This window comes from Corylus avellana, chromosome 1 (assembly GCF_965113065.1).
Source record: "Corylus avellana chromosome 1, dhCorAvel1.hap1.2, whole genome shotgun sequence".
Classification (NCBI taxonomy): domain Eukaryota; kingdom Viridiplantae; phylum Streptophyta; class Magnoliopsida; order Fagales; family Betulaceae; genus Corylus; species Corylus avellana.
The window spans coordinates 39,767,230-39,789,765 of NC_142490.1; the positions used below are offsets into that span (position 1 = coordinate 39,767,230).

The 22,536-nt window shown below is 37.9% G+C and overlaps 1 protein-coding gene across 1 annotated transcript; it reads left to right on the forward strand.

Annotated features, from left to right (window-relative positions):
- The first annotated feature begins 3,114 nt into the window (after positions 1–3,114).
- On the forward strand, positions 3,115–11,231 carry LOC132169777 (glutamate receptor 3.5-like). The gene is made up of 5 exons (XM_088511979.1): positions 3,115–3,382; positions 7,367–8,661; positions 9,076–9,382; positions 10,259–10,656; positions 10,758–11,231. The coding sequence occupies exons 1-5, from the start codon at positions 3,259–3,261 to the stop codon at positions 11,229–11,231; spliced, it is 2,598 nt and encodes an 865-aa protein (XP_088368105.1). The 5' UTR covers positions 3,115–3,258.
- The last annotated feature ends 11,305 nt before the right edge of the window (positions 11,232–22,536 follow it).

The window sequence follows — 22,536 nt, forward strand, 5'->3', positions numbered from 1 at the left end:
GTGTAAAATCTTTCCATAAGGTATCAATATATTCATCATATAATATATATACACTATTAGATCTGTAAAATTTAATATGAATTATGAAATGGGAATTAACTCTTCAAATTTGTCCAAATGTAACTACTAACCAAATGACACATATATACAAATTAAAATCTTTCTTTAGGAGGATGGAATTGACGGTGCATATTGTGTCACTTTATTTAAGAATTTTAAATAATGTAGTGATATATACACAATTTTAGTAGACGTTATTGGGCAGCAATAAAATATATATATTTGAGCCAATCTGTTATTGCGATCGATCGCACCATGGGTGTGATCGATCGCAGTATCAGAATGTTGAAGTCCAATATTCTGTTACTGCGATCGATCGCACCCAAGGTGCGATCGATCGCAGTAATTGAATAATGGACTTAAACATTCAGTTACAGCGATCGATCGCACCCAAGGTGCTATCGATCGCAGAAACAGAGTCACCACTCACATCCTTGGCCGAATGCGATCGATCGCACCATGTGTGCGATCGATCGTACTCTTTTTTTTTTTTTTTTTTTAATTTATCTACCTACTCTTTAGGGTCGACTCTTGTCGACCCTAATACTTAAGCACTAAGAGTCGACCCTAATAATGCATCTTTAAAGTGGACGCTATTGGTAATAAATTTTAATTTTTAATTTTTTTTTTTCATATATCGACCCACTCTTTAGGGTCGACTTTTGTCGACCTTAATACTTAAGCATTAGGGTCGACTCTTAGATTCGACCCTAATAATGCATCTTTAGCGTCCACTTTAAGTGGACGCTATTGGTAATAAATTTTAATTTTTAATTTTTTTTTTTCATATATCGACCTACTCTTTAGGGTCGACTTTTAAAGTCGACCCTAATAATGCATCTTTAGCGTCCACTTTTAGTGGACGCTATTGGTAATAAATTTTAATTTTTAATTTTTTTTTTCATATATTGACCTACTCTTTAGGGTCGACTTTTGTCGACCCTAATACTTAAGCATTAGGGTCGACTTTTAAAGTCGACCCTAATAATGCATCTTTAGCGTCCACTTTTAGTGGACGCTATTGGCCATCAATTGTAATTTTTTTTTTTTTTTTTTTTCATTTATCGACTTAAGCTTTAGGGTCGACAAAAGTCGACCCTAATACTTAATCATTAGGGGCGACTTTAAAAGTCGACCCTATTGATCTTTTATTTGATTTTTTATTTTTTTATTATTTTTTTTATTTTTTCCATCTTTTAGCGTCCACAAAAGTGGACGCTATTGGTTTAATAGTCGACGCTAAAAGTTTTTTTTGGCCCCAAAAACGTTTCCCGCCCCTTTAATAATTCCCGTGTGTATATTAGGGTCGACTTATTAGCGTCCACTGAAAAGTGGACGCTAATAGTCAAGCTTTCGACCCATTATTAGCGTCGACTTTTATGTGGACGCTAATACGTGACTATTAGGGGTGACTTTCGAAAGTCGCCCCTAATAGTTGAGTATTAGGGGCGACTACTAAGTCGCCCCTAATAAGTCGCCCCTAATGAATCAGTTTCTAGTAGTGATGTACACACCTCAATTTGGTGAAAGTATATAAGAATATATTTCATACATACAATTAAAATATATAACAAAAATTATATATTTTTATAAAAAATTAATTTAAAATAGAAATTTAAATATAAAAACTTAATCAATGTAAAAGTTGTCATAAAAATGTAAATTTACAAAATCAAAAGTTTCACAAATCAAAAGTTACTAGTTCATCTCCATTTCTCTCCCCTTATAAGTCGTGCTTATTGATTGAGAACTACACTTTAGGCTTTTTTTTTTTAAAGTTGTTTGTTTGCTTTATTTATTTATTTTTAGAGAAAAGGCTATTGTTTTTAATCTTTTTTTTTTTTTTCTAATTAAACCAGCCGAGCCACTAGCCCATAATCCCATTGACGTTTTTTTTTTTTGTTCTTTCCAAAGCCCACTTACTTGTAAACAAGAAAGAAGCTAAATTTTTTAACTGGTCCACAGAGGGTCCAAATAGCAAGGACATGATTGTCAATTTGCCTACAAACAAACCAAAGCTCATTTATTAAAACGGTGTGTTTAATTAAAGGGCATGGTTGTCAATTTGCCATCATCTTCTTCCTCATTTCATTCTGTAACTGAAAGTCTGAAAACTGCAGGGGCAGCAGAAAAATTTCAACGTCCCAACATTGCATAAATCGTTTGCCTCGAATAACTGGGGCATAATCATGGCCGAAGGGGCTAAGATGGGGCATCATCATGGCTGAAGGGTATAAGAAAATCTTTTACCAAGGGGTAAGAAGAACTTTTAGGGACCCCCCCGGATTCGCCCCTGCATGCTCTAAACAAAGCTAGAATAGAAGTTTCTTAAGTAAAATTGTATTAATTAATAGGTATATTGGCTTAATTGGTGGTGAAAGTCAAACATAAACAGCTTGACACAGATGTTTATAAAACATGAAATAAAAATTGTTGTGAAACATATATGAAAGTATTGATCCTCATACATCTATTAATATTTAAGTTCTTTTTCCAGGCATGCAAGAGGATGCAGTTAAACTTATTGATATTATTTGACACCCAACCATTGATGGAATTAGAGGCTTCGCTTGGCAAGAGCATGTTACTATTCATCAAAAAATATTTTTACTTTTTTACTTTACATCAATTAATTTTTGTTATCGTCCAGGCCGCTTAACAGTTCCAGACCAATGCCAAATGGAGCCAGAGAAATTTGACGTCTCTATTTTCGCGAGGCTTTCAAAGGTGTCTTTCCTCGAAGAATCGCGTACAGCATACCCTTCCAAATTCGAACTTTCTCAAATGTCTAATCCTTTTAAATATCCAAACTGACGTTTGGAGAGACTTCAACTCTAACAATGACTAGTTAACGTTGGTGGATTCCCTCGATCACTGGCAAGAATATTCGACTCCAGACAAAGTCAAAGACGCAATATTCCACACTCATATTCTTCCAGATAACGCGTTTTCTTCTTCCTTATCAGATGATGAGATGACGCACATAGAAGATGTTGATAAGGTTGCCAAAACAGTATTCGACGTCCCATCTGCCCTATGCAGTACCGTCAGATGCAAGTAATTAGCGGGGTTCCGAGGGCTTGGTTGCTCTTCCCTGCACTGATATTTGTTCTTCTTACTGTGATCTTCTTCTATGGAGCTGAAGCAAACAATAAGGAAGTTACGGGTATAGGTGTTATCATTGATGTTAAAACCCGTATGGGAAAAGAAGAGAAAACAGCCATGGAAATTGAAGCTCAAAACCACAACAAAAAGTCGAAGACTCACAAAGTGCTTCTCCATTTCCCGGACGACCTTAGAGGAGCTACAGTAGCTTCAATCGGTAAGTTGTGTTTATAACTTAAGAGATCATTCTTTCAATTATTTCTTTTTGTAAATCTAATAAATCTACCGTTAGATTTTTTACTCATGTGAGTTCCATAAAAATTTAACGGTAGATTCACCTATTCATTATACGGAAATAATTGAACGAATAATTTTTATTATTTTTAATAACTTAATAGTTTTTAACTTAAAAATATTAATAAGATATATGAACACCGTTATATACAATAAAACACATTTTGCACTGTAAAATGATTTAAGAACATGCATGCCTGGCCACCCTAAAAAAGAAGGGTCAAAAGAATGTTAAAGGCTTTAAGAAAAATAAAATGAGAGAAGGCCACATGTTAGAGCACTAGCAGCAGCTTTCCAACCATTTTCCCTCAATTTGGGGAATAAAACTACTTTTGATTCCTTTTAAAAAAAACATTTCACAATAGATTCCCTTATTTTTCCCTATATAAATTAAGGAAAAACTTCACTTACCCCCTAAACTTTCGCGCTTTTTGCACACCCCCCAATTGTTCAAAAACTCTTACTTTAATGTATCAAATTTTTATTTTCTTTCACTTTTCCCATTCCATTAGGATTTTGCAGTTAAATCAAGCGGTCAAATGAATAAAAGTCCTTTATACCCCTAATTTTTTTTCAAATTCCAAATTTACCCTTATTTATAAATAAAAAATTGTTATTATAATTATTAGGAGAAACTTCATTTTGGCCCCTTGAACTTCCAGCCAATTTTACAAACCCCTCTCAACTTTCAAATCTCTCACTTTGGATCCCTAAACTTTAAATTACTCTCACTTAGAACCACTCTATTAGTTTTTAACGTTAAATTCAAACGGTTTCACTTTTTAGAAAAACAAATGAAATACAATGTTTAAAACCCTAAAATATTTCGAACTAAGGAATGTGCCGCCTTCTTTTTGTATTTATTTTTCCTCTTTTTATTTTCTTTTTCATTATCCATAGTATTTTGCATCTTGATTCTATCATTCTTTTTGTTTCTTTTATATTTTATATGTTATTTTTATCGGACACCGTTGACATTAATTAGTTGGTTGCTATTATATATTAGTTTCGATTGCTTATCATCATTTTGCCAGATTCTATTGTTTCTCATTTTAATATTAATAGAAAAGATTTACAAAATAAAAATGTTCATCCTAGTTATTGCTTGCGTTGGAGAATATGCTATGTTTTTAATTGTTGGGTGGTCCCTCTTTAATTATGTGGGGACCAGCCCACGTTGCAGGAAACACAAAGGGTTTCAAACCCTTTGTGTGCTATATATATATATATATATATATATATATAACGTGACAAAAGAAAAAAAAGAGAGAAGAAAGAAAGAAGAGTGCGGCAAAACAGTGCGGCGCAGGAGAGAGAGAAAAAGAAAAAGAAAAAGAAAAAGGTTATTCCTTTTTTCACATCCGTCAGAGATTGGAAGGTCGTTTGTGATTCGATCTTGATGCAATTTTAGAGTGTTACTCCTGACGACGAGTACTACGTATTGACTGGTGTCGATCGTTGGAATTCCTCTCCAATCGCTTGATTGCTAATACCTACTTGGTGAGATCTTTCTTTATTCTTGTTGGAATCCACTTTAGGATGATGAATTTATGTTTAATCCAAGAATGCTTGTATTCTTGATGTGGTGATAACCTCTAGATATTTCTCTAGGGAAGACAATTGTAAACTCATTATTGTTGATAGTGGAAGATTTAACTAGACTAGGTCCCATAGTTTTTACCTTCACATTGGAGGGTTTTCCACGTAAAAAATCTTGGTGTCTTGCTTGTGGGTTTGTTTGATTATTATTTTGCTATTGTATTACTGTTTAATTTGCACAAAGAGGGGTAGATTAATTCCGCTGAGCATCTGAAATTGGTATTCACCCCTAACATTAATGCAGCATGGCAGGGTGAAAAGTTGATTCCACACATACGATTAAACTTTGCAACTCTTCTACAAAACTTGAAAAAATATAGGAATTATAGGAAAAGTGAAGAAAAAAACTCCGGAGTATTCTTATTGACAATAATGAGTAGCCTTTATTACAAAATAGCCTTTATTAAACTAATGACAAACTCGTTTGAGCGAACTTTCTATCATATGATTAGTCGCAATCTCGCTCCACCGAGGGTGCAGCAAACATGAAGCAAACTTTCTATTTGATTGCCACAGCATCTTGCTTGGGCAATCATTGAACAATAGTCGAGTAAAAATCTTGCCACAATTTTTATTCTAAGTTGTTGAGGTTCAATAGTGCCGCTCTATCTGCTCACTTGGATGGCTCTTCGAACATGACTTGCGGTGTGCGATTTCGAATGCCATAAAAGGATTTGGCTTCTCTCATTGGACACCAATTAGTTTTTAGATGAGATGGTTAAAGGCCCGATCTAACAAATGATATCAGAGCCAGGGTCATGGGTTCGAATCGCAAGAGCGTCACGCTGAGGGAGGGATTGTTGAGGTTCAATAAATGCCGCTTTGCTCACTTGGACGGCTCTTAGAACATGCCTTGCGGGGTGCGATTTCGATTGCCATAAAAGAATTTGGCTTCCCTTAATAGACACCAATTGGTTTTTAGATGAGATTATCAAAGGCCCAATCCAACATAAGTGACTCTTGAGCAAGACTCAAGGGAACTCTTGGGTGCTTTCAAAATCAAAGGCCAACCATCTACAAGCTTTCTTCCAATGGTCTACACCATCCTCTCCATTTTGGACAGAATTTTCCCTCAAATTCACCTAATATAGACCTTCGCGCCATATACAAAATGAACCCGTCAAAATGCCACTAGGAATGAAAGGCATCCCCAAGAATCATTCACCTTTCTCATTGGCACTCCAGCTCCTGGAGTTTTACATACATGCCCTACTTGTCTTAATGATGTAGTGTGATGTCATGGGTGCAAAGACAAATAGCAAGAGAAGGAACAATATTGCTTAAAAACCTTGAGTCTATCAAGGATCTAAGAAATCTTCTCAAAACACTCGAGTCTATCTAGGATTTGAAGGAAAAATGTAGAAGAAACTAAACTCTGAGCTTTCTTATTGATAAAAATTTAATAAATATTAAAAACTACGTTTTTGAGGCTATAAGCATGTATTTATTGACCCCAAAACTCATAACCCTAGTAGTAATAAAAATTAGTTGGTTAGCAACTCTACGCTAGTTGTTCGAATGGAACATACCTCCGTTCAGACAGTCACAAAATAAAACTGAAATTGAATTACGTAAACTAAAACATAACATAGGTGTTCGAACGGACATCTCAGGAAGTACTATGGGGAATTTTCGATGTTGGCCATTAATTCGCTAGGCCGTTCGAACGGGGCATCGAATGGATGCCTCGAGAATTACTATGGAGAACTCCCGAGAGTCTCCCGTTCGCTTGACCGTTTGGACGGGCTATCAAACGAAGGTTCCTACGACTGTTTTGATTGCTCCTTAGCACAAGTTTGTGCTCTCGTCTTGATTCCTCTAGCGAGCACATTTTCTTGGGCCCCCTTCACACTTACATATGCTCCAATCCTCCTCATGAATTCCCAAGCACTTTGATCTACATCACTTACTTATAGTAATTCTACAAAAGACCACAAGCCCTAAGTCAGAGGTACACACATTACATCCTCTTACTCTTACTTGAGCCCCCTACTCAGAGATAACCCTATTCACTTAGGTGTCAGAGTGTCTCCCACCAGTATTTAAAACAAGTGATCCATGTGTCTTTGTTTTGCAGAACGCTTGACTGGATTAAAGGGAGGTAGTGAACCGTATCAAAAAAATTCATTGTCATTCATGGTGATTGTTTATAAAACGAAGGCGGCTAGGAGTTACAGTCTAAGAACTAACTATCCTTTAATTAATTATAAACTCCCTTACATTTTCATTTACCAATTTGTTTCAGCATTCAATACTAAAATGTGCTAACAATGTACGTTAATGGAATCTCTAAATTTTGGTACAACAGCTGAAGAATTCATTAGAGAGAAAAAGGTGAAAGTGATTATTGGCATGCACACATGGCAGGAAGCCGCTGTAGTAGCTGATGTTGGAGGGCAAGCTCATGTTCCAGTAATTTCGTTTGCAGCACCAGCCATCAACCCACCCAAAACGTCACTTCGTTGGCCTTATTTGATACAAATGGCTAAAAATGGTTCTGAGCAAATAAAGTGTATTGCAGATATTGTTCGGGCCTACAATTGGCAAAGGGTCATAGCCATGTATGAAGATGAACCATATGGTGGCGATTCCGGCAAGTTAGCAGTTTTATCTGAGACTCTTAGAAATGTTGGTTCGGAAATTGAGTACCGTTTGGTTCTCCCACCACATTCTTTGGTGTCCGACCCGGAACATGTTGTCCATGAAGAGCTGGATAAGCTCCTGAACAAGACAAAGTGTCGGGTTTTCATAGTTCTTCAGTCATCACTAGAGATGGCGACTCATTTGTTCAGAGAAGCCAAGCAGATGGGACTCGTAGGAAATGACTCAGCTTGGATTATTGCAGACAACATTGCAGATTTGCTGCACTCTGTTAATGACCCTGTTATATCCTCCATGGAAGGTGCATTAGGAATCAAGACTAACTACTATTCTGAGGATCACCATTTTCATTCACACTTTCAGAAAGTTTTCAGAAGTGAATATCCGGAGGAAGATAACTCCGACCCTGGAATTTATGCCCTGCGAGCATACGACAGCATTGGAATTGTTATACAAGCGGTAAAGAAAATGGCAAGTAACATTACTAGTACTCCAAAGATGTTGTTAGAGAATATGTTGTCAAGCAATTTCTCTGGTTTAACTGGAAAAATACATTTTGAAGCAGGCCAGCTCACAGACACTAATAATACATTGACGATTATTAACGTTGCTGAGAACAATGAGAAGGGATACGAGGAAATAGGCCTTTGGACACCAGAGCTTGGTTTCAGAAAAAGTGAAGAGAAAAATGGAAGTGAAAATGTTTTTAACACCCTGAAAACTTTGGCCGGCCGTCAAGTAATTTGGCCTGGGCACTTAAACCGGACTCCGAAAGGTTGGGAAATGCCTACTTCTGCAAAGTCACTGAAAATTGGCGTCCCGGGAAGAGCAACATTTGAGAAGTTTGTGAAGGTTGAGTATGGGGAGAAACAGAACAAATATGATGGTTTCTGCATTCAAATTTTCTTGAAGGTGAAAGAGCTCTTAGGGTATGATTTGCCTTTTGAATTTGTGGCGTACAATGGCACCTACGACAACCTGGTTTATCGCATCTATAACAAGGTAATAACTTTAATTTTCTAGAACTCCTTTAGATCACGTTTGGTAAAATTGCAATTCGACATTTAAAATTGTTGTTCGACCTTTAAAATCCTACTTTTTTAATAAAGACATGCTTCCTTACCGGTTTAAATATGCAGATATTTTCATGTTTTCAAATTGCTATTGTGGTGTCGAACAAGATACTTTTCTCAATTTTGTTTATAAACGTATTTTTGGCATGTATAATTATATCCCACCCATTTGTATTGTGTTTTAAGTATCAGCTGAACACGCCCAAGTAGAATAATCATAATTGGTTAACTTTAACTGTGAATCTTTTTTCCTTTATTTTTTTCTCTTTTACAATTATTTGTTCTAACTAGGATTTATATATATGCATGGTTGTGATGTGGGTGAAAATATCACAATAAAAAGACTTATGATGCTGTGATCGGCGACGTGACTATACTTGCCGATCGGTGGCAATATGCGGATTTTACACTTCCGTATGCTGAGTCTGGTTTGGCGATGATAGTTCCAGCAAAACCAAAAGGGTCACCATGGACGTTTACCAAGCCTTTCAGCTGGAGCATGTGGGCGGTGACTGGTGCCCTCTTGCTGTACACAATGATCATTGTTTGGCTCCTTGAGCGCCAATCCAATCCCGAATTTGGTGGCACATGGATGAATCAGATTAGCACTGCACTTTGGTTTACCTTCTCTTCTCTATTCTTTGCTCATAGTAAGTATCAATATACAGAAAATTCTCTCATCTTTTCTCTCTCTCAAAACCTTCTAGTTTTCAAATTCGAGTATCTCTCTTTTGCTAGAATACAAACTTTGAGGGCATTCTCGTTTGATTTGTTATAACTCAGCTCCGTTTATTACGATGTAAAATGTTTTTCGTAGGAAAATATTTTATTGAAAAATGATTTCTTGAAAAACATTTTACGGTGTTTAGCGTGTATGGAAAATCACAAATTTTATATATATATATATATATATTTTCATTAAATCATATTAAACTCTAAATTACGAAAATGTCCTGACCAAGTCTTAAGGTGTCCGAACCGAGTCCCGCAAGGACCCCACTGCGACTCACCCGGGACCCACCCGGACCCCGCGTAGACCCTATTAGGACCCCGTCAGGATCAACCCGGGGCCCTGGCAGGAGCCACCCAAGACCCGACATTGACATTTTCGTAATTTAGTGTTTAAAAGTCTCGACTGGGTCCTGGGCGGGTCTTGGTAATGTCTGTCAATTTAAGAATGAGGTGCTTAAAGTCGAAAAATGGTTTACAGTTTGGAAAATAGTTTTGAAAACTGTAAACTATTTTCCGAAAATTAAAGAAGAATTTTCGGTCAAGGGGAAAATATTTTCCGTTGACTATTATTTTACGTCGCACCAAACACCCGAAAATACGTAAAACATTTTCCGTAAATCATTTTACGACGAAAGAAACGGAGCCTCAATGCATACCAATTCGTCGGAGTTTGACTCAATAATGAACCTTAAGAACATTTCATTTTTTTCTGTTTTCTGTTTCTGTTATTACAGAAACATTGGTTTACTTAGGATTTGAAAGCACTCATAATACCAGATGAGTTCATTTTGCAGAGGAGAAAGTCCACAACAACGTAACACGTATGGTTGTTGCAGTGTGGCTCGTTCTGGTGTTGATCCTAACCTCGAGCTACACTGCTAGTCTGTCTTCAATGCTCACAGTGCAACAACTACAACCAAATGTTACAGATATTGAGTGGTTGAAGACGAATAACTTGAAAGTTGGCTGCAATGGCAATTCGTTCGTACATAAATACTTGGAGAATGTGCTTAACTTCAAGCCGGAGAATATCGTGAATGTCAGCAGTGAAGACGGCTACCTAAAGGAATTCAAAAGCAACAATATATCTGCTGCCTTTCTTGGACTCCCGTATGAGAAAGTTTTCCTGGATAAGTACTGCAAGGGATTCACTGGCACCATACGTGCCGCCAGATTTGTAGGATTGGGCTTTGTGAGTTGTTTTTGTTTTTGCCTTTTCCTTTTCCTTTTCCATCTATACATTATTGTTTGAGTTTTCACCCTTTTGAAATCTTCTTTTGCTCCCCCATTCAGGCCTTCCAGAAAGGCTCGCCATTTGCCAGGGACTTTTCTGTAGCCATTCTAAAGCTATCGGAGAAGGGGGATTTGAAGGCTCTGCAAGAGATATGGTTGACTCCCTCGCATGAGTGCTCACCCAACATAACTTTCAGCGAACCTCAAACACTGAGCTTCCGGAGCTTTGAGGTTCTCTATCTACTCTCTGTTGCCACCTCTGCCATTTGTCTTGTACTGTCGGTAATAAGTCATCAGCGGCAACATCAAGTTGCCTGTGAAGGAAACGTTATTCCAGGCGATGAGAGCGTCTGGAAGATGGTTAGACTCGTAAGATACTTGAGCATCAAGAATCCACCAAGGACTCCAGCTTTGGCAGACACAGATGACAGCTTATTGAAGAAAACAGCTAAACTAGTAAAATACTTTTATGTCAAGAACCAAAGAAGCGCTCCAACTCGGGCAAGTACATCGGGTACGAATGAGACACATTAGATGAAATGAATGCTCTTCAAGGTGGGAGTTCGTTTGACGATCCGCTCGATACCAAGAATTTGATTCGTTTAACAAATGAGCCTATCATGCAAAATAAAATTAGGCTTAATTATTAAACGAGTTATATTTATATAAAACCGGCTCATAGAAGCTCATATAAACTCTTATATATTTATTTTTATTGTATTATTTTAATTTCGTAGTTAGAACTTCTTCGGTATCTAGGAATTCTCTTTCTAATGTAATATATATAGTTTGCATGGTTAATGTCATCTAGATATAAACATTTGTCATTGTCTGTACACGACTGTTTCTGTATGTATAAATGTGTGCACACATAATGAATTTATATACCTACTATAAAACATATATATAAATTCAAGATTAGATTATTTAAAGTTTAAGTTAATTTATTAATTAATTCAAATGATAATATTAACAATAATTAATTAACTCATAATCAATATAAATTTAAAAATAAAAATAAAAATAAAATAAAAAACATAATATTTACTTTATATAAGGAATGAATAAATTAACTGAAGAGCTCGTGAACAACCTCAAAGGCACTCCAATAATAAATGAGCTAAGTTTGAACATATTATCTTAACTCAGTGACAAGTTCGAGTTCAGCTCATGTTCGAAATAACATTAAATAATCAAAGTTTTGAACATTCAATATTTGGCTTGACTCGACCCAACTACAGCCCTACTTTCTGGCTACCTATATATAGCACCGTCATTCTTCGCCTGCCAGCATAAATTAAAATGTTATGGATTCCTGAATGTTAAGGAGGATCACATAGATGAAGGCTGAGAATAAGATTTCCTGTGTAGGCCATGTACCAGTATAATATTTCTTCATAGGCTCATGCATGACTGTAACAAAGATAGAAAGCTAGCTTGCAAATCCCTTCACAGTTAATGACGATCACCCAGCTTTCTCAAGTTCTCATTCAACCAAACATATTATATTCTACAACTCGTCAGAATTTATAAAATGATTCCTCTGGGTTCAAGTTTAACTGTCAAGTGTCAGTAAGATAAACACGCATGCATACACAAAATAAGAGGCATGCAAAGATTCCTCAATCAATCCCGGCTGCTGCTTTCATCAGTTAAATTCGAAATGATTAAGAACTCAAAGCACTAAAAATCCACCGGACAAGCTCCAGAGGAACATGATTCCTAGTGTTAGACAACAAATAAAATCTAGAAACTCATCAGTTTCTTCCTCTATGAATCAAAACTAGCTCCAGCAGAGAACTTCAATAAATCAATGGCTTCTAGTTGTATACTTCTGGTGCATACCGATTTTTGTGAAATCTGAATGCCTTCTTACTCTGGGCACACACCTAGGCTACCGGTAGCCTCTTCCTCTCCCACGTCCACCCCACCCTCTCCCTCTGCCTCTACTCCCACTTCTCCCACCATGAGACAAATCTTCCAATGCTCTATTAACCAGTTGGTTTTGCAAACCACCAGCTCCATGGCCCTTTTTAGAAGGCACGTTGCCAGATCCATTAGCAGCAGTAGCAGGTCGCTTCCCTCTGTACACAAAGTTCACACAAGATATAAATGTGTCCACAATAAAGAGAGAGAGAGTGAAGGGAGCAGGGGAGGAAGAAGACAATCAGGAAGAGCTCTCGTACCCAGTTGTAGCTGCGGTGGCGGGAACAGAAGGTTTTGTTACTTCTTTCCAAGATAGGTTGATACTTTTATCTCCAATAAACGAGGGTGTTTTTGAATGTAATGGCTGGATATAGAAATGAAATATCAGTTTTTACAGTAAATAAATAAAAGACCATATATATAGAGACACAAAAACTTTGTTCCTTTGCACCTTTGTCATTGCCAAAATGTTATTACATGTCCGCAACCCAGTGGTTGTATTCTGCTTTTGAGTTTTCTGCACATTAAATGGAAAATATGTAAGATAAATGATGACAAAAAAGCTCCTACAGAAAACAGGATCTCCTGAGAACAAACTCACAATGTTGTTCTTTGCTTCATCAGATTTAGCAGCTGCCATAGCTTTGTTGTGCTCAGCCATTCCCTGAGTTAATGTCTTCATGGTAGCCCTAGTTAACTCCTCAACATTACTCAACCTGCAAAATCAATTGTAAGAAAGTCATACACAAAGAAAAAGTTGCGACTGTGTAAAAGTAAACCATATATTATACTGCCCATCAGAAATACAGGTATCGCTCTTCCAACCTTGCTCTAAATTTAAATGTGAATCAAGGCTTAAGTAGTAACTAACAGTTTAGAAATGTTTGGAAGGCTTAAGTAACCAATTATATAAACATGTCCTGTGAATCAATCTTATGACAGAAAAATTTCGTTCTCTAATTTCTTCAGCAAAATCGCAGAAATCTAAAACCAGGTAATGATTTCAGTGGATTTCTGAACTGAAGGCCCTTCTTTCCTTTTCCTTATTCTTTGTTCTTTGGAGATTGTAAAATATTCTTGTGGCCTAATATGGGGTTCAATGCATACACAATAAACCCTCCAAAGAACAGAACAAAATAAGGAGTAACATTACTTTTGGATTTTTAGAAAATATATGAAGTTCCAATTTGGTCACTGAAGTAAGTTGCAATCAAGTCCTCAAATGATTTAAAAAATCCCAATCAGGCCTTTTTAGTCAGAAGTGATGGAAAGTGTTGATAAAGAAATTTTGGGTTAAAGGGAGAGATAAACAAAGAGAGAAAGAGATAAAAGTTTATTTTAGTTTTAATTAATAAAGATAAGTAAAATGCCACAAAGAATAATCACATCAACAAAGAGTTGTAACGTCATTGGTTTCTTAAGTGAGACAACAAAGAGTTGTCCCCAATGGGTAGTTTAATCGGCTGTGGACCATGCCTCATAAAGCGAAGGTCACTAATTCAAATCTCTCCTCTCCCTTCCCTTGTGTGTGGACATGTCAAAAGAAAAAAGTAAGGGAACCATCCAAATTTGTGTGTGCACTTCATTTAGCAACATCAGCTGCCACATAAGACATTAACATAAAAAATAAAAATAAAAAACATTGACTTCTATTAGTGAGACTGATGGAAGGACTTAATTCTGATTTTTTTAGTTCTTAAATTTTATGCGCCAAATTGGAACTCTTCGCATTTTTCAGGGACTAAAACAGGAATTTGTCTTTACATAGCAATATGAAGAATCAATTCTTCATAAGATATATACATATATGGAAAAAATGAAATAAAAAATAAGTACTTGCCTTTCAGTGAAGTCCTTATAAAGCTCTGAGAAATCCTCCCCAAGCCTATCTGATGGTTGGCCAGTCACTATCTTGTAACCACACAGACTGTTTGTTGCATTGGGCACCTACAGAACAACAAAACTTAGGTAAGGTATTGCGCAGTAGAGACACACAGATGATTGTTTAGACAAACAAAACATTTGAAATCAACCACCGTGTGAGCTAGATGATGAAATGTGAATCCTGTTATTTAAAACAGAGTTGAAATATACAGTACTTTAACAATTATAAATACATGGGTTCGTATTTGTTCTGTCATTTAAAAGAGCGTATACCTTTAATAGCTGAACAACATTGGGAAGAATCTAGCGGGAGTCTTGTGGTGTTGTGTAAGGAGAAATTTCTGCAAGGGCTTTGAGCAGATCTAGCTTTCGCTCCTCTGGAAGCTGGCACAACTAAATATCAGTAGAGTTAATTTCTTGCAAGACGCCTTTTGATTATAACGTAATCGAGCAACGAGAAGCTCTCTTCCTACAGTGGAAGCCTTCTAAAGCTAGAGGGAACTTTCCCGACCATTTTTTCTTTTCCACAAAATACTCTAGATAATTACACTGGAATGACAGAGAAATGAAACATCATTCAATAAGAAAAGCTCCTATAATATCTGCATATACGAGTTTCAAATTTCATGTTTCCCATTTTCGCACCGATGAGCACAAATGAAAGATGAGCCGCAAAATAAGTCAAATCATTGTTAAGCTATTCACATAATAAATAAATATAGACTCACGAACATTTTCCAACTAAGGGAATAAGAAACGATGACAATTAAACATGTAAATAGAATTTTGAGAATAAGGTTGTGTATTGAATCACATTGTATAATGTACAGAAGGGGCATATATATAGGTTAATAATACAGACCTACTAGAATAAGAAAAGTAAACCTAGTAGACTTAGAATACCAAAGAAAGTAAATAACCCTAATATAATATTAATATTAACAGCCCCCCACAAGCTCAAGGTGGAGTGCAAGAGACTAACTTGAGGTTGGACACAAGATCACGAAAATGCCCTCAAGGATGTGACTTTGTAAAGATGTCTGTGAGCTGATCACAGGACGTGACAAAATGAAGTTGTAGTGAGCCCTAAAGAAAATGATGACGAATAAAATGACAATCAATCTCAATGTGTTTTGTCCGTTCATGAAAAAATCATTATGAACAATCTGAATAGCACTATTGTTGTCACAGTATACAGGAGTAATAGAAGAAAGAGAGACACCCATATCCTGTAACAGCCATCGCAACCAAAGAAGCTCCGCAGTAGTGTCAGCTAGAGCACGATATTCTGCCTCGGTGCTAGATCGAGCAACAACAGTCTGTTTCTTACTTTGCCAAGATATAAGCGAGGTACCAAGTAGGAAACAGTAACCAGTGGTAGAACAACTATCTGTCTGATCACCTGCCCAATCAACATCAATATAAGCATGCAGCTGTAGAGGAGATTGGGAGGAGAAATAAAGCCCATAAATAATGTCCCCTTCAGGTACCGAAGAATGCGGAGCACAGCTGAGAAATGAGTGGAGCGAGTAGCCATAAATTGACTCACCTGATGAACAGCATACGAAGTATCAGGTCGAGTGACAGTAAGGTAGACAAGATTGCCAACTAAATGCCGGTATAAGGTAAAATCGTGAAGAGGCTCGCCATCATGAGGAGTGATACGAGTATTAAGCTCAGTCGGTGTGTCGACAATCTTACTGTCTGTGAGATTGGCCCGGGAAAGCAGATCAGATATATACTTGGCCTATGTTAAATAATAACCTTCAGAAGAAGAGGAGATCTCAAGACCAAGAAAATAGCTAAGAGGGCCAAAATCTTTCATCTCAAAGTGCTGACTGAGAAACTGTTTAAGTTCCTAAATACCAATGATATCATCTCCAGCGATAATCATGTCATCAACATAGAGTAGAAAAAAGTATGGTACCCCGGTTTGTGCAGCAAATAAACAAGGCTGAATCATAAGAGCTGATGGAGTAGCCAAGGCGAGAGATAGTGGCGCTAAACATAGCAAACCACGCTCGGGGTGCTTGCTTAAGTCCATATAGAGCTTAACGAAGATGACAAACCTTGTTTGTAGGATGAGATAATCTAGGAGGTGGTTGCATATAGACTTCTTCACTTAAATTACCATTAAGGAAGGCATTTTTGACATCCATTTGACAAAGTGACCAATGTCGTGAGGCTGCAACAGCCAACAGAGCACGCACAAAAGAGAGGCAAGCAACTGGAGCAAAAGTCTCCTCATAATCCACCCCATATTCCTGAGTAAAACCTCTAGCCACAAGTTGACCCTTGTACCTGTCAACAGTACCATCGGAACAAGTCTTGATTTTGTAAATCCACTTATGCCCAACCACAGATTTTCCAAGAGGTAAGTCAACTAGATCTCATGTATTGTTCTTGTGTAAAGCATCAAGTTCCTCTTTCATCGCAAATTGCCAAAGAGGGTTAGTGGATGCCTCATGAAAGGAGTGAGGCTCATGCAAGGTAGCTAAGGCATGAAAGTAATGAAAGTCCTGTAAATGGGATGGGAGAGATCTTACTCTGGTGGATCGACGAAGGTCAGGTGGTGGAGTGTTGTTGTCACAATTATCTACCGAAATTAATAGGCAAATAATTGGATGTTTTACCCACAAGTGCACGAGGTCAACACAGTAGTACAGGGTGTAAGTACGGGGTCATTCCCACGAGGATTACTAGATTTTGCTTAAAATTAATTCCAAAAGTAAAATAAAACAAATATTGGATTTGAGTTGATAATGATAAAAAGGTAGGGCTTTGATATCCACCACTAATTATATTTAACTAATATATCAATATGCCAATGTTTTGATCATGTTATGAATATCTAATGTTTGTCAACCTAAGGGCATTGGTGTCTACACCTTAAGTTATTGATTTTCCTAAGCAACGAATTAGGCATCGGTGTCTACTCTAATTATTTTCTTTCTTAAAGGATTTAGCATGGGTGTCTATTAAGTTGTTCTTTAAGAAAGCATAAAACTATGGAAATCAACAAACACAAGAGGCCTAGGGCATGGGTGTCTACTCCGGATTCCCCATGTTGATTAACCCAAGAATCCGGTGTGGATATCTTTTGTTATTTTTATTAAACCCAAGACTCGGTATTCCAAATTGATTTAACTAACTAGTCTATACCATATGCATATGTTGATCAGGCACACACATATGAGGAATTCATGAAAACAAGAATTAATCAATTTAGATGTCACAACAAGATCATCATAAGGGCGCCAATATTGAATATCAACTAAACATAACTAGGGCCTCAATCTAGCCCTACTAAATTAGTTACACATAAGTTTGATGTTAAACATCTTCATAAAATAAAATAAAAAAGAAATGAAAAGAATAAACCAGAAACATGAACTTAAAGAGCTCCAATTCTTCTCCTTGGAAAAGGTCCCTATTCTAGAGGCTTAAGGGTCTATTTATATGCCTTTAGGAATACTCTAGAAACCCTAAAAATCGTAGGTTTTGAGCCCCAGTTCACACTAAGCTACAAAACCCTAAAAGTTACTCTTTCCTTATTAAGGCTGGCGGCTGATTTAGCCATCACGCACGGGTGCGCTTGATCGCAGCCCATGTGTGATCGATCGTAGGTTTGCGATTGATCCTCTTGGTGCTTGCGCTCGATCATGGTTGCCTTGCATGTTGCTATCCACGCCTGTAGTGCGCTCGATCGCAGCTCCCCTGCGATTGATTACACTACCAAAGCCTTTCAATTTCCAAAATAGCTCTTTTTAAGTCTAAAACTTATGAGATTGCTTCTTTTTCTTCCAATGATCTTCAAAATCAAAGAAAACACAATAAAGAGCTAAACTGACATAATTAACTAAAACTAAAGGATTAAAACATGTAAGTTAAGCGCTAAAAATATGAATATTTTAGCACTTAACACACCCCCAAACTTACATATTGTTAGTCCCTTAGCAATACAAAACTAAATACAAAAATGAAAAACAGAGAACAAAAAAGATAAATCCATCTTTCGTGGGATGTACGATTGCATTTAGCATATGCAACAAGCCTTTTAAACCCATAGGAATTCCCTAAAGCACGAGTGAAGTCTCGTGAGGGTTTTCCAGGAATGTTACCCACAAACATTATGCACAGTTCATGTTATTCCAAAAATTAAAGCATCACTTCAAGATCAAGATTTTCATTCATTAGCAAGCTTAAAAAGATGAACTCCATCTTCACAATGAATTGGAATCCCAAAGTTCAATTACTTACAAAGGACATGCTAAATCATCACAAGTTTGAAAGCAGTGTAAGGCGAACTAGCACAAAATTATGAGACTTCAAAATCTTTCCAATGTGTACTGTCTCCATGTCTCAAAATTCACTGAAATCCCTATTAGAATGAACAACCATGGCATATTTCTTTTTCTCACCTTTTTTTTTTTTTGATCAGGTTGTACAATGTTTGGTTCCCTTAAGCTTTCTAATTAACCCATGTAGCGAGTGTTAAGTTATTGACTCCCAAACTAGATGGTTTTAGGGAATTAGGTGTAGAGACACCCCTAATTAAGGACCTACTAACTCAAGTCAAAAAGGCTACAAAACCAAACTAACCATGACATTGATCAAATCCAAATTTTTCACATTTTGACGTGAAAACTCAATGCTTTAAGGCAAGAGGTCCAGTTACTCAGTGAAGAGCTTATCAATGATCATTTATATATATATATATTGAATATATGCAAAATGTCCATCTAATAAGTCATCAAATTAACTCAAGGTACAGAAACACACACATCAGACTTCTTGTCATACCTCACAAATTATGTGCTAAGTGCTTGTGTGATCAGATCAAACATGTGATTTTTCAAATGTCCTAAGCAAGTAATCGAGCTAACAAATTCTCTCATCAGATCATATGTTCAAAATTTTAAGTTCACTGATGAATTCAAGCCACAATTCTTTTAAATTAACTCAAAATTTAAAGGCAAACATGAACATGCATAAACTTTTTTTTTTTTTTTTTTTTTTCAAATAAACAAACAAACACACAAAACAAATAATATGAAACTGGGCAAAGTACGTGTGAACAACATGTGTGCCCATACCCCCAAACTTAAATGACACATTGTCCCCAATGTGTCTAAATTAAGGAAAGAACGTACTTGGGATCTGGACGACATCGTCTTGAAAAGTATGGCTCATAGCACACCCCCAAACGTGAATTGAAACACACTTGTCCCTGCAAAATGAGAAAACACAAAAACAAGTAAAAAGAAACAAAACTAAAGATAAATAAAAAGATTAACTTAAAACACACTAAACAAGATAAAATAAAAAGATAAACTATGGGGTGCCTCTCATGAGCGCTAAGTTTAACGTCTTCAGCCAGACGATGGTCCCTGGTCAATGCTGTCCAGAAGATGATACTCCAGATGGTGGTGGCAAATGGCTAAGATGGACCGCATCAATTCTTCTAAGGCAGCGAGTCGTTGATCCATTAACTCTTTATCTTCCTGCGCCTCCCTTCTTTGATTAGCTAGCTCTCTCCGAAAGCCTGCCATTTCTTCACTACGTGAGCGGTACTGTGCTACACAAAAAATGATCGGGGCCTCCTCCTCCGCTGCCTCAAGCTTAGCTGCGGGTTCATCTTCGGCCATCGGCTCGGCCTCTCTCTCTTTCACACTAGCTGCTGGTGCTGGAGGTGCATGGGGCATATGGGAGCAGCTCTTGTTCCATTGACGAATGCCAAAGATGAGGGTAGTAGTGATTGGCTCATCAGTTGTTGTGCCCTAGATGCCTTTCTTCTGGAGGATGTAAGTGATTAAGTGTGGGAAAGGGAGTCCCCATGAGTGAGTGGATTCAGCTCCTCCAATGTGCACTCCATTCCAAAATTTGTGAATTTGGATCCAAATGATATCGGGAATGGAATACCAGGTATCTTTATGGAAGGCGTAGAGGGTTTGGAGAAATTGATCCCGCCTCTGAGTCTTGTGCCCAAAGGGAAAGGCATTACGGTGCAATATGGAGTCTACAAACCAAAGCCGTTGAGGTAGCTTAGATCGGCTGCCAGCATTATGATGGGAATTGGCATATTGCCCTTGGAACATGTCCTCAATGATTTTTGCCACATAAAATCTGGGCGGTTGCTCGGCAAGCTGCGCTGCTTCTGGAGGGTGCTCATTATTGCATTGGAGGGTAGCAGCAATGTCGGCCCTTGTCACTTCAACTTCTCGGCCCTGTACTTTGGAAGAGAGAGCAGCCAACTTGTCGCAGTCATGAGACAGGTGGGCATAGAACTCGATCACCAATCTTCGGTAGGCAGTGGAGGTGACCAGCTTGAAAAGCTTCTTGAGCCCCCGCTGCTTGAATTTGGCGACCGCCCATTGAGTCACCTCAAGGTTTTTAAAGTCTTCATGAATGGCGAAGGTGGTCTCAAATAGCAGCTCCCGCTCCTCAAAAGTGGGTGGGGGAGAAGTGGCTTGGGCCTTGAACCCCCATGAGGACGAAGCTCGAGTTCTTGGCACGATGAGCTTGATTGGGGACTTTTGTCGAACACTTGGTGTGCATTATGATGACCAAGGTTGGTACAGCACATCAACACTGCTCAAAACCCCCTGCAAAAACACCAAAACCCAACCACAGGAAAGCAATGTGGGTGGATGATCACCCACAATTGCAGAAAAAAAAAAAAAACAAAAAAAAAAAGATAAAAAAATGGTGGTTGGGGGGGGGGGGGTTAATCGGAGTTCGGGTGTTGATGGGAATGGGGAATGGTTTGTATGTTTGTGTGGTGAAACAATGGTGGTACGGTGGCCGGAGAGGAGAACCATGTGGTGGCGGTGTGGTAGAGGTGGTAAAAAACATGGTGGAGGAGTGTGCCGGTTGCGTCTGTTGCAAGTGGAGACTGTACGGTGCAGTGAGAGTGTGAGGGGGAATGGGGGAGAAAATGACCTAAAATAGGTCACATGGCCTGTTGCCCGATTGCGCTCGATCACACTCGTGCATGGATGTGCGTGAGTGGGTGATGTGCGCTCGATCGCACTAACAGAATGTACGAAGCCAAAATTTAATTACTGCTCTCGATCACATACTTGTTGTGATTAATCGTAGTAACAGAATGTAAAATTTTTCTTTTTCTTTTTTTTTGAATGCATAATATGCAACAATGTTCTGAAGTAAAAAGGAAACACAAAGAATAAGTGAGAACACATGTAAAGTAAGGAAATTGATATGATGGGAAACAAGGATGACAAAGTGTACCGCCTTCAGTGGCCTCAGTACCACTATTCTGAGTAGATGCGCTTGAGCCCCTGGCCTGCTCAAATGCTTCCACTTGTGGCTGTGGTGCTACTAGTGTGGAGAACTGCACTTGAGCTCCACAGAATGTGGCTCAAGTGCCCTAGGTGGTGCAGGGACAGGACTTTCTTTATAGGTCAACAATTTCAGTTCCACATAGGACTCCTTCTTGACATGCTTTCTGTGATGATGGTCCTTGGGTCTTTCTTGTGGAGCTTGGTGTCCTCATTTGCTTCATACCTCAATTCGTCTCGTTCATCCAGCTGCAGCTTTCTTTTGGAACTTGGATATGGTGGACAGCCTTGAAGAGGTTGCTTTGCTCCACTGATGTCCTCAGTAACATCTGCATAAACTAGCCCAGTGTCTTGACTTGTGAACTTATGAGTGAGGGGGGTCTTTATTGGATCTTTCTGTGGGTCCTGCAAAACTGGCTCACTAACACCTTGGATCATGCAAACATCAAAGCACTTTAAATCATCATGAGGTAATTTCATTGCATCAAATATTTTAAATTCTATTGTCTCACCATTCACTTTCACACTTACTGTACCCTTTTTCACGCCTCTTGTGGTATCAACAGTTCTCATAAAGGGTCTTCCTAAAATGGTAGGTAAGAATGATGGCATAGGGAATTCTTCCACATCCACTACAATGAAATCCGTAGGTAAAATAAATGTACCTACCTTTACCAACACATCTTCAACTATACCTCTTGGTCTTTTGATGCTTCTGTCTGCTAATT

Excerpts from the sequence above, each read along its gene's own strand:
- LOC132169777 (XM_088511979.1), top strand. The coding sequence starts at position 3,259 with ATGGGAAAAGAAGAGAAAACAGCCATGGAAATTGAAGCTCAAAACCAC. Across the intron at positions 3,383-7,366 it reads AGCTACAGTAGCTTCAATCG|CTGAAGAATTCATTAGAGAG; the intron begins GTAAGTTGTGTT and ends TTGGTACAACAG. Across the intron at positions 9,383-10,258 it reads TTCTCTATTCTTTGCTCATA|AGGAGAAAGTCCACAACAAC; the intron begins GTAAGTATCAAT and ends TTCATTTTGCAG.